Raw genomic sequence first — 13541 nt, forward strand, 5'->3', positions numbered from 1 at the left:
TCAAACCACTACATGCTTTTTGGATTGGCCCATTACTGCACCCAGGAGAAACTGGGGAAGGATTGTAAAAGATGGCTGTCTGGCTGCAACAAGAGCATTGGTGGAATTCTATTAGTACTAGAATTAGTCTCTGAACCATTATCTTGTCCATTTTTTAAAAACTCTGCTCTCTGCTGCCCTATACTTACAGATTTCCATGATTTTCAGGAGAATGCCATTCACTGTTGCCCATGAAAGCTGCTTCTTTGCTGTATTCAGTTGCATAGTAGCGGGCAGTGGACACGTTTTGGGTCTGACACTATTGTATCTCACAGGTGCTGGATGGTGATGATGGCTCTTGCTCTTAAAATCCTCCTAATTGTATTATTTCTCTAGTCTTACAAATAGGTTTATAGAGGAATAAATTTAAACTTAGCCCTTTTGAAATGAAACTCCTATACTTTTCTTGAGGGGGAAGGTAAAGAAATACATGGGTTTACCTATGTGTAATACTTTTATGAAGTGTGGATGTATTGCATTTCTCACCCTTTCATTATTTTCACAACATGTTTCTGTTTCTTCTTCTATAATAGATGATTCAACACGTGTTCCTCTTGGAAAAAACAAGAACTACATCAATGCTAGTTATATTAGAATAGTAAATTATGAAGAAGAATATTTTTATATTGCTACTCAAGGACCACTGCCAGAAACTATAGAAGACTTTTGGCAAATGGTTATAGAAAATAATTGTAATGTTATTGCTATGATAACCAGAGAGATAGAAGGTGGAGTTATCAAGTGTCACAGTTACTGGCCCATTTCTCTAAAGGAGCCATTGGAATTGAAACACTTCCGCATCCTTCTGGAGAACTGCCAGATAACTCAATATTTCATCATTCGAGTATTTCAAATTGTGAAGAAGTCCGTAAGTCTTAAAATGCTGCTAGGAGATGCATGTTTTATGATATAAAAGCTGGTGTGTTAGGACTAGAATGAAATATATACTAAGGGTATGCTGTGTTTGATTGATATCGCTGGGAGGTCTGCTCTTTTCTGATGGAAAACAGAGGAGCCATGGGTCTGGGGGGATAGGGGAGCAGGAGTTTGGGGAGGGATGGAGGGAGAGGAGGCTGTGGTTGGGATGAAGAATAAACAAAAAGGAAATAAAAGAACCTTTGACAGTGGTGGTGGCGCAGGCCTTTAATCCCAGCATTCAGGAGGCAGAGGTAGGAGGATCTCTGTGAATCTGAGACCTGTCAGGTCTACAGAGAGAGAGTTCCAGGACAGCTAACTCTGTCTAAAAAAAAAAAAAAAAAAAAAAAAGTAACAGTTTAATCTTCTTTTTTTTTTCTAGAAACAAAGCAATAAATTTTCAATTCCGCTTAGGCAAATTTTGGAGAGAAAGAAAATGGAAAGGGAAAATGTAGGGCAGAGGGGTGGGCACTAAATGTTTCTGGTCCTATGATGTGCTTTGATGGCTTCTGTCAAGTATGGCAGCCATGCACTGAGTTTGTCAAGAGTGCTTACCACTGCTGGGTTCTAGTGTTGTGCAGTGAACAATGAGATACCTGTATTCTCTCGGCCTTGAGCTGTCGTGCTAAGTGACAATGCCAAGGTTCACAGTAGTGCTTTGCGAGCTGAGATGGGAAATCCTTATCTGGAGTTATCTGGAGTTTGAGAAAAGGATTACTGAAGGTAACACCACCTCTGGATTGTGAAGGGCCTCAATGAGAAAGAAAGAAAGAAAAAAAAAAACACAATTGAAAAAGGAATTGCCTTGGGTACATGTATAGAGAGATATAAATAAGTTAAATGCCATGGAACATTAATTTGTTCATTATCAAGGAACAAGGAGGGATAAAGTGTGGCTGCAGGGGTAAAGCAAGGAGCAGCTAGAACATGAAAGCCCTCATTTTGCAAAACATCATGGAATTTATGAGCGGTAACTGGGATGCAACACTCGCAGTGGGATTGTTGTTTGTTTTGTTTTTTAAGTAAAATCACCAGACTTACCAGGTGCTTAGGACTTGTGATTTATGACACAAAGAGTGTTTTGAAACCATGCTTGAGCATACATGAGTTTGGCTACTGTGCCAGAATGTGCAAGTCCTTCTGAATGTGTCAGCTGAGTTTTTACTTTTATGTACTTTGAAATCTTTATTTTTCTACAGCCTCATAATATAAAATAAAGGAGGTAGCTTAGGATTTGGAAGGCAAACATTCAAATCCAAGCTCTAAATATGGAAGCCTTGTGGCCTAGCAGATACCTCCCAACCCTCCCAATCTGGCCTCTAAAATGAAGACAAAATAGTACTTTTATCTTAGGATGATACAGGGATTAAATTAGATAACTCATGTGAAGCTCCTGCCACCTTACCTGATGAGGATCAAGTGTTAGGTTGTTGCTTCCTAAGAGCATTCTTATTTTTGTTGTTTTAATTATTGTGTTCTCTTTTTTTAAGTGGAGAAAAGCTAATTCTGGAAATTTCTAGAGTTTCTGTAAACATGAAAATTAGTACTCTGAATGCTCTGCATACCCTTGTGTACTATCTCCACCATCATAGCCATTGTTATTGATACATTAGAAATGGAAATAAGATCTCTAATGTAACCCTCTCTGTCTCTCTAATAGACAGGAATGAGTCACTGTGTAAAACACTTGCAGTTCACCAAATGGCCAGACCATGGCACTCCTGCCTCAGCAGATTTTTTCATAAAGTATGTCCGGTATGTGAGGAAGAGTCACCTTACAGGACCCCTGGTTGTTCACTGCAGTGCTGGCGTAGGCCGAACGGGGGTGTTCATATGTGTGGATGTCGTGTTCTGTGCCATCGAGAAGAACTACTCAGTAAGTGTTTGATGGAGCAGATAAACTGATGCTTTCTCTAAATACAGTTCTTAACAGCCTATTGTTACTGGAAGACTGATCTGGACCAGTATAGCCCATCAGGTGCTCGGTGGCTTAGGAGACATGGGCTTGCTACAGGCTCCTGGGAATGGTGTCGAGGATTAAAGTGTATTATATAAATAATTGGCTAGGATTGTATAGAAATGAATGGATACTCTAAGTATTATTCATTTCTAATGACTTTAGTAGTTTTCTCAGTGAGTTCAATGAAGTATGCTTGCTTCAGGTGAACAAATCTGACATCCATGTGTGTTGAAAAAATGTTCACCTCATAATGAGTGACCTCTAGGCTTAACTGACAATTTTACTATATGCTTTAGATTTGAGTATAAGTTATTCGGCTGTATTAGTTTATATTTTGTCTTGTATTATTTTTAACTGTGTGTATGTGTGTGGAGGAGAGAGATCAGATCCTCCTGGAGCTGGAGTTACAGGCGTGTGCTGAGAATTGAATTCAAGTCCTCTGCAAGAGCAATATGCTCTCTTGAGCATGGAGACATCTCTTCCATCCTCAAAATCAGTTTTCTTAACATAAACTGAGGAGAGACATATACATGGGTATGAACCAAAATATTAGCAACCCCTTACTTTTCTCCTAAACTGATATGTGAAAGACAGAGTTTGACATATGTGATTATTCTATTCTTTGCTGTTCCCTATGTGGATAGAGAATGTGGCTTTAGATGTGTGGCACAATGGCTTACCTCCAACTACTCCATGCTGCAGCTCTAAGGAGGGGAACACATCTCCCTAGTGTGTAGGCACTGCCCATACAGAGTGGGAAAGTCCTTACTTACCTCAGGCACCAGTTAACAGGGTAAGAGCATTTGCCCTGACAGGCATATTCCGCAGTTATCTTCCTGTGGGACGAGGTAAATTACTGAAAGTCTCTGGCTTTGCACAGCCATACTCCCAACAGAGGCATGCCTCGGTGTGGTGGAAAATAGCTGCCATCATTTCAGTGTTTACCCTCAGATGACTTTTGGGAGGAACCAGGAGAAGGTCCTTAGGGAAGGGGTCTTCCTTTTCAAAAGCACATCTCGTATCTACTAGCTTCACTTTTCTGACTGTTAGTCTGTGAACACTGATGGACCAAGCAGACTTAGAGCAGTCACAACTCCTGCAGGCTGGCAAGTTACAATGAGAATGAGAGTTTTCCAAAACAAACTCAGAATATCATTATGAAGGATGAATATAAACTGGCTAGTAAAAAAAAAAAAATGACAAATGTCCTAAAATGCTGACAGCTTAACTCACAGCTAATTTTGTTTTATTCTTTAGCAGTGAGTATGCTGGTATAATGTCTCTAGCATGTGTATTATCAATCATAAGTTCTGAAGTAATTTATGCACATTTACCCTTGTTTCACATTCCTGTAGCAGCTGTAAAATCTATGTATCTTTTGTCAAATCTAAGCAACACTGTTTCTCCTACATAATAGCTTCTTTACACTTAAAATGTATCTTATTGCTAATCTTAAGTTTTTGTTATGGTTTCTATTTCTTAGTGATGCTTTGTCTGAGTTGAGGTTGTAGCTCAGAAGTAGATGCTTGCCTAGCACTTGCAAGGTATGATGTCCAGCACTGAAAAAAATATGATACTGCTATTTGATGAAATACTGTAGCTAAAAATCAGAAATAAAACCATTGTTTCTTGACTTTCCTTAGAACCCCATTCTATCGGGGTTTTTGCTAATGCCATGTCCTACTCACCTGGAACATTATATCCACTAGAGCCTGTTTGTTGTCATTAGAGTGCTGAGTCTGTAGAAGGACTTGGGGTCCTTGGCATGGCCATGGCTCTGTCAACAGCACCCATTTCCTTGGGACTCCAATCACTCAGGGCTTCTTCTGCTCCCTACAGATAGAAAGCCAGGAGAGTATATAACCATTTATGTCTTTTTATTGTTATTTACAATCACTTTAATTTTTAATCCAGTTAGGTTAAAGCCCCTTAAAACATTGAGAGCAAACTAGTTCTTGTCTGGAAGAAACATCCAGTTTGCCAAATATTTTCAGCAAAACGTTTCTTTTCTGTTGTGAGCATGTAGCAACTGTTAACCACCAGCTAATGTAATGAAGAGCATTGTGATGCAATGAGAATAAGCAAAAATTTAACACATTTTCCTTTTTGTAATTTAACGTCTATACAATATTGTCTATACAACATTATCTATACAACAATATTAACCGTTGTCTCATCTGGAAGGTATTAGTTGTTAGTAGAGTAGGACTGGGATGGAGCAGGCTGTTGATTTACCTTCTGATTTAAAGCCTTTAATCTTTTTTGTCATTGCATCTTAAATGCCTGAATTTCATCCTACAGAATATAAGCTGCAAGTCACATTTGTGGTACAGTGCTTTGTTTTTATAACTTAGAACTAGGTGCATTTGCAACAGTGCAAATTCAGCTTGACAAGAGTGAAGCTTTCGCCTGTGGTGTCATGCACCTATCAAACATACACTGAGGAATCACTGGTGGTGTTTATAGACGAATTCACCACCAACAGTGGTGTCACTCCTTATCATTAGCCAGATCCCAAATTTATCAACCTAGAGCATCATTAGAAATAACTATCTTTTGCTATCTGTTTACCAAAATCTCAAAGAAAGAAATCATTAGAGCAGTTTTAACCACTTTTGACGAATATATATGGTTTTTACTGTTAGCGATTCAAATACTACTTTCTAAGAAGTCTGCCAAGCAGTGTTGTGCCCAAATTCTGAACTCCCAAATCACCAAGAGACCCATTCCAATGTAAACACAGAGTCTTTTAGTGTTGTTTAAGGAGCTAACTCCATTAACTTGGGCCCTAAGTCCATTCATCATGGCAGATGGCAGGAGAAGGACCCTGAGGCAGGGGATTTATCGGGCAACATTAAGAGGAATGTCTAGGGATATGTAACAATTTCAGGATTGGTTAACTTCCGAGCTTGGATGACCTGTCTTTGTGTTGATTGGCCAATTGGTTGTTATGGTCTATAGGACCTCCCAGGCTAGTTGCTATGCTCTGCCTATCAACATTGTGCACTTGAACCCTAAAGCACACCCAGAGCCATAAACCCTGCCAGCTAACCTGTGATTGGTTCCTTGCCAAGGAGGGTATCAGACCTCCTAGTAGCTAGGGCAGGAGGGGCAAGGTCAAGCAAGCACATATTGAGTCTTTTCTGTAGCCTGTCATGGCTGCTAAAGCAGAGGGCTGGTCCCTTTAGCAGTAATGTGTGAAATGCTGAATATCTGCTTTTGTTGGCTTTCTAATTTAATACTCTGTAAAATAATCCCTTTGTTTATATATAAATGCTTCATATTATGAATGGCAATTAAATTAATGGTGCCTTTTTTTTGTTAGCCAGCACATCTTTGTAAATAATACAAGTGTGGTTTTAACACACACAAACAATAATTATTATAAATCTCAGTTATATGAGGAGCCTCAGTTCCTGCAGAATTTGCTCGAACTCTTTTAGTTTTCATTTCTTCCTAGTCACATTTTTTGTTGACCACAGTCAAGCTTTGATGCAGAGGGGAGGGGCTTGGTCCTGCCTGTTGGCTCCTCTTGGGAGGTCTTATCCTTTGGTGGAGTGGATGGGGGATGGGTTCGGGGGAGGTGGAGGGAGCAGGAGGAGGGGACTGAGAGGAAACTAAGGTTGGTATGTAAAATGAATAAAAATTTTAAAATAAAATGAGTAAAAAATTTAAAATAAAAAATGGAAAAAAAGTAATTCAGCAAAGCTTCTTTTGCCATCAATAAAGTAAGGCTGAGGACTGCAGATTTATTACCATAATTTTACCTAACACTAAGTTATAATTTAAAATTTTCTAAATAGATAGAAATTTTAACTTTAACGATTTCTCCTTAGTTTTTCTTTTTGTGCTTCATGTTTCAAGTATTAACTCTAGAAACTTAGATTCTGAGGAAACTTTCCACTGTTTTCCAAGAATTCAAGTTTTCTATTTTATACCTACGTCCATAATCCATGTTGGTCATGTAAAGTATTCAGTTAAGATTTATTTTACTTATTTATTTATTTGCTGGGTATGGATAACCAGTAATTCTAAGACCATTGTGAAAAGATATATCTTTATTTAAAGTCATCTGAAGTATTCCAATGGGGCTATTCTTGCTCTGTAGTCTGGTCTATTATCTATGTGTCTTATTTTGCTTCCATTATCAATCTTTGGATCTCTGTAACTATGTAAAATATCTAATATTATGTAGAGTGACTCCTTACCCTTTATTCATACATTTCAGAATTGTCTTAGCCAATTCAGAGTCTGTGTTTTCCAACAAAAGTTTTATGATTAGTTTGTATCTTAGGATTTCTGTTACTGCGATACTGTGGTAAAATGCCATGACCAAAAGCAACTTGAGGAGAAAAGGGGGTTCTTTTCAGCTTATAGTTCCATGTCACACACAGTAAATCACTGGAAGAAATCAGGGCAGAAACTCAAGGCTGGAACCAGATGCAGGAGGAGTGCTGGCTGGGGATGACAATGGACTAGGCCTTCCCACGTCCATCACCAGTCAAGAAAGCACCACACACTTGCCTATGGGCCAGTCTTATGGAGGCATTTGCTCAGTTAAGAGTTCTTCTTGCCATATGACATAAAATTCAGCTTGCTTGATGGGATTGTGGTAAAAATTACTTGAAGTCTACATATGAATTTTTGGGAGAACTGACATCTTTCCTCTATGTAATCAGCAAATCCATGAACGTACTACATACTTCTTCATTTATTAGGTCTTTTTTTTTTTGCATTCTTTTGTAAGTATTACACAGTTTTCTGAATATAGATTCTTTATGTGTTTTGTTATATTTATTCTATTTAATTTTCTTTGAGGAAATTATGCATTTACTATTTTAACTTAGTTTTCACACATTTATTGTAATAAAAATGAAATGTAGAAATGCAAGTGACTTTTCATGTTGATTTCATGTCCTGTGACCTTGTCAAACTTCTTTATTCTGAGAGACTTATATATAGGTTAGTTACTTATCATGCCAGCATGGCCTGTATTAGCATGCCTGTACTGTGCGTGCACCACACTGTCTTTACAGATGAGTTATCTGTGTCTGAGCAGGTCCATGGGCTGTTGAGCTGGTCACTCTTAGCAGGGATCTACCATCAGTGTCCAGTTGCTGAAGAGTCCCTAATTTCTTCAGGCTTCTGGATTCATATCGTTGTGGACTTTGCAGCAGACTTTTGTGATTTGCTGTCAGTGGCCACCTGTTGTGCAGGTGCACCCTACTGTGTTTAAGTTGCCAAAGGTCTCCATTTGAATTGACCAGGCTCTTTATATAGGAAACAGCTATGCCCCTGTGCCCAAGGAAGGTCTTCGGTGAGTGTCCAGAGTTATACTGCTGCTTTCAGTTCTCCCTTTGTTAGCATAAAGGGGGCAATTCTTTTGGGACCATTCTTCCTCATAAATGATGGCTTCCTTCTTCCCCTTGAAAAGCTGACTAAAATAAGTCTTTCTGATTCATTAGGCTGGGCTCTAAAATACATTGTGACAGAAAAGGACCTTTCTAGTTACATCTTGACATTTCATTAGGAAGAGGTATAGAGTACTCACTTGGCAATCTGTGTATTTGTGTTTTTCCACTGTCTGGATAATTCAGTAACCGCCATCTCATTTCAGTTCAACAATCTCATTTCAGTTCAACATTATGAACATAGTGACCCAGATGCGAAGACAGCGTTATGGCATGATCCAAACAAAGGTAGGTGCTCCTCGTATAAATCTAATAAGAGCAGTCAAGACAGAGATGAGCATACTTTACATTTTACAGTTCATAACGCTTTTTACCTTTTTCATCTCATTTATTTCTTACTGTTCCCAGTAGACATTGGTGGAGTTGCTTTGCTCTGATAATCTTGATAAAGTACATTGGAGTCTGTTCCATGGGGTTACTCAGGGAGCAAGGGGAGGAGTTGGCAATGAAACTGAAGTCTTGGGTCTTAACCATAATGGCATGCTGCATAAACAGTGCATCTAATTTTATTACTAAGTTTCTAGACAGTAATTTCAAATGTATTCTTGCTTCTATCTGTCTGTTTTTCTGTCTATCTGTTGGTTATTGGCACATTATAAAAAGGTATTTTTTACATCACAGATTAGTTTGTAATCACCAGGAGAGACAAAGAGAATATTTATAATAAAAACAGTTGCCTCTGAACTAATTTGTATACTATGTATCATATATGTATACTGTATGTATACTATGCATAGAGATATATTTAGTTATATATTTATATAACATTTGTATACATTTGAAATGTGAAAATTACATGAGAGACTTATAGAATTTGATTTAAATTTGCTAAAGAAAATATAAGGGAACAGATGCTGACATTTTCTTTCTGTTTAGATATTTGTCTGTTAAAGAGTCCTAGACCAAGACATTTATTTTAATTATGTTCTTCATATTTAAAATGCACACTTACTTAAAGAAGCTTTCAAGTGTTTGTAGATAAACATTTGTTCTTTGAGGGAAATTTTCTTATGTGACTGAAAAAATTACAGATGTATTCTCTAAAGGAGACATTGGAGACTATTTACTTACCACTGTGTTGTTTGTGTATGTGTGTGTACAGGAGCAGTATCAATTTTGTTATGAAATTGTGCTTGAAGTTCTTCAGACTCTTCTGGCTTTGAGTTAAGAAAGACTCTGCGCCTCTCACTTGAGATTACAAGAAGCTCTGCTGAAGGGTTTGCTGCCCATGCAATTTGCCTTTGATTTTTTTTTCTCAGTCTCCCTGAAGGCAGCATCGCTGGGCATATGATGAGCTCTTTTCACTTGATCCTTCCTGGACAATAGCAAAATACCCTCCCATGTTTTCCAGTGGAACAAAAGTTACATGAAACAACCTCAGTTTAGCTGTTTGGTTTAAGGGATTATAGAGTTCAATAAAAGACTTAAATGTATTCATTAAGATTTTATTTGGAAAGATGGCCAAAGGCCTCAGAAGGTTTCTAAGACTGTACAAGCATTATTCTGGGAGAACTTGGGGCCAATAAACTGCAGGTTCATATCTTGACTTCTCAGGGCATTTTGAAGACATATATATCTGTGTTCTTTAAAGAAGCTATTGTCTATACTACCACCTGGTAATTGAATAACTCAGAATGGATTGACCTTTGATATAAATTTATTTTTGTGTCCTGCCCTTCCATGGTCCCAGAGTGTGCTAGGGATTTCAAGGAAGAGATACATTCCTGGAGCAGTTAGACCCATGTCCTGCTGTCCCAGGAAACACCTTGTGGGTGAATAGAGTCCCTCATTGCCCTCACATGAATACATTGATGAATAACCCCAAACAAAAATACTCCTCCATCTATAAAGTCAGTGGAAATATTTGACAGGCCCAACTAGACTTCTTTCTTATCCTGCCCTAACAGTTAACATACCATTCTGTCAGCTTTATCAGAAGCAAGTATTATGTGGTACTTGCCTCTTATCTTCAACTAACCAATAAACTTGAATATAATGATATTGCTATGTACTTTTGAGACATTTTTAGTTCCTGTTATACTGAATGGCTTTTTTTTAAAACTAAGATCTAAAAAGGAAGTTTTTTGTCTTCTTCTTTCTAATTTCTTTTTTCTTTAGAGGTCCATTAAATCATTTCTTTCCTCTGCAGAAAGTGTTAGATGCTGGACATTGGAACTAGATTTTGGAAAACTAAATTCATAGTTGTGAAAGTGAAAACTTCTTATTCTTTTTGGAAACGTCTAGCCATTATTATATTCATCATATCAGGACTCTGCCTCAGACAATTCTAGTGATTCCTTGGTTAAGGGGTTTTGGTGATCAGTCATTCCTAATTATAAGCCACAAAGCAATTGTTAAGTGTATTTGTACAGTGAATTCAGTAGCGATCAGAGCTGTGAATCATATTGAAAATTCCTAAAATTATAAATCCTAAACTTTTAAGAGGCTTATTGCTTTGGTTAAATGAATACTTGAATTGGTTGAATTAGAATTGATAATTCTTACTTTAAAAATAATTACATGCCATATATTTGACTCAACTCAAGTTGATGATTATAGCTATTTATGTTGTTTATATACATAATAGTCTATGCTGAACAATAATATCATCTTGATTATTGGTTTTTAATATTTGTATTTTCATTCTGTTACTATAAAAAGCATAATATAGAACAGTGTTCCCAAGATGGACTATATGTTGTTATTAAATGAACATCTTTACTATGTATTGCCTGAAGTATTTTTATTTATCAGGATCTTGTGATTTCTTTTGTGGAAACATTCCCCATGTCTTGATGAACATACCCCCTTTTTAATTCATGTCATATTTTTTACAGCTGGACTGTTTGAGTTTTCCAGGGAATTTAAGTAAGTAAACATGGAAGTACTGATTGCATTTGTTTTCATTTCATTCTTGAAGGTGAACTTCAAGATAAAATATTGGGATTAATTGAAACCCTAACTTGAGTCAGTTTCCACCTAGGATGTGAATATTCAACTCACATTGGCACCTTTGTGAGGATGTGAAAGCTGATTTAAAGAGAGTTTCTGAATATTTACATATAAGCATGATATTTATTAACTTTCAACTTCAAATAAATATTTTAATGATGCTTACATATTAGACCAAGGCTTTTCAGAAGTAAGTACTACATATTTTATCCTGACACTGGTTTTACTAACTTATTTTTCTTTCAATCTTTTCACCCTCAGTCTCTCTGTAACATTCAACTTCCAGTGAAATTTACATTTATGACTCATAAGCCCATTTCAATGATTTATTTTATTGAAAAATCTCGAAGGAAAACACCTTGAAAAACTTAAAATGAAATTTCCATTTCCTACTTAGTTTTTCTAAGCCTTAGAAAGACTTAATTTACTTCTGTGTTGTCTTGAGATTTGAAAAACTGAAGGAGAAGAGTTGGAATGTGTCCATTCGGCAAAAAAATAGTCAGTGGACTTGGGAGGGAAGATGGATGTCTCACAGCACTCAGTCTGTAGCCATGATCCAAAAGTAGGAGTAATGACTTCATTATGAAATAGCCTGAAGTGAAGGGTACTGTAAAAGCTATCCAGTACAACTATCTTCGCTGAAAGTTGAACATGATAAAGAACAGTTTTAGAAAAATCACGTTACATTGGGGGTAAAAAATAGAACCCATTGACAAAGCCATCAGCAGTATCAGCTGGTGATAATGTAAGAATACAAACTACAATCACTGCTGTTAATATTGGACAATTAAAACAAAATGACTTGTTTGCCTTCATGAAAATAATAGTTTACTGAAAATTATATTGGAAAATATATTACAAAGTCAGAATTCAAGGTACCTTGGTAAAATTTAATCTTTCTCTATGGCTATTCAGCTGTATTTAGGTAGCACACCATAGCCTGCTTTTATTTGTAATGTTGTAGGCTCAATCACTTAAAAATTATAATCTACAGCTGCTTTTATATTGTAAGAGAAAAGGCTGGGTTATTCATATTACAGGGATCATGTGGTTCAAGTATTATTACCTGGCCCATTTAAAGAGGAGTTTTGCCAACCCCTTTTGTATTACAAACAGGGATATAAACATAAAACAAAAAAGATGTATAAAATATTTTTGTCAGATGTAGACATGGTGGCACATGCTTTAATCTCAGCACTCAGGAGGCAGAGACAGGCAGATATCTGTGAGGCCACAGCCATCCTGGTCTACAGAGTGAGTTCTAGGCTAGCCAAGGCTACACAGTGAGACCCTCTTTCAAAATCTAAAACAATTTAAGATTGAACTTAATAAGAATCGAGCAGTCAATGATCCATGTCCTAGATGACAATAAATTCATTAAAGAGTCAAGATATTTTTTGAAAAAGGAAAGTTAATTGTGATGAAAGAGTAATCAAATTGTGGTGAAAAAGTCAAAGTGATTAAAACACTATGATTTGGGCAGGAGTGTAGCTCAGTGGTAGAGCATTTGCCTAGCACATGCAAGGCCCTGAGTTTGATCCATACACACTAGGAGGAAAAAAGAAAACAAGCAAGCAAGCAAGCAAGCAAGCAAGCAAGCAAGCAAGCAAGCAAGCAAGCAAGCAAGCAATTATGGTGCAGAGATATGGATCAATAGAAGACAATAGAGTTGTCGATTACAGTCATTAAATTCATTAAACTTTTGTTATTTTGTGTGTATGGGTGTGTGTGTTTGGGTGGTGTGTGACACAGTGCATGTGTGTATGGGCGTGTGTGCTTGGGTGGTGCATGCCACAGTCTTGCACGCGGAGGTCAGAGGGCAGCCCTCAGCAGTCAGTTCTTGCCTTCCACTGTGTGTGGCCCAGGCATTGAACTCAGGTTGCCAGCCTTGGCAGCCAGTGCCTATAACTTCTGAGCCACCTCACCACCACACATCATTTATATCTTTAAAAAATGTTATAAAGTTAGTATTTAAAGTCCAGAGCTTAACAATTAAAGCAAATATTGATAGATGTGATGATACTAAAAAAATAGGCAAATATATGCCAATTATAGCAGAATAAACATTATTTTGAAATGTACAGGATATTCTATAAGAATAAATTTTATCAGAAAAATTAAAAAGAATGATATTAATATATAAAATATGTTTATGGCTTACATAAAATAGTTTTCAAAATATTCAGAACATTTACATATTTCAT

At 37.0% G+C, this 13541-nt stretch overlaps 1 protein-coding gene across 1 annotated transcript in view; it reads left to right on the forward strand.

The window, feature by feature from the left end:
* Ptpn20 (protein tyrosine phosphatase non-receptor type 20) overlaps positions 1–9634 on the forward strand; it is a 70174-nt gene extending 60540 nt beyond the window's left edge. Inside the window, exons 7-10 of the mRNA XM_051202499.1 lie at positions 573–907; positions 2615–2830; positions 8551–8613; positions 9488–9634. Coding sequence (XP_051058456.1) covers positions 573–907; positions 2615–2830; positions 8551–8613; positions 9488–9553 — 680 coding nt within the window. The 3' untranslated portion in view covers positions 9554–9634. The remainder of the gene's footprint in view (positions 1–572; positions 908–2614; positions 2831–8550; positions 8614–9487) is intronic.
* Positions 9635–13541: the final 3907 nt, after the last annotated feature.

The sequence above is a fragment of the Phodopus roborovskii genome, unplaced genomic scaffold, assembly GCF_943737965.1.
Source record: "Phodopus roborovskii unplaced genomic scaffold, PHOROB, whole genome shotgun sequence".
Taxonomy (NCBI): domain Eukaryota; kingdom Metazoa; phylum Chordata; class Mammalia; order Rodentia; family Cricetidae; genus Phodopus; species Phodopus roborovskii.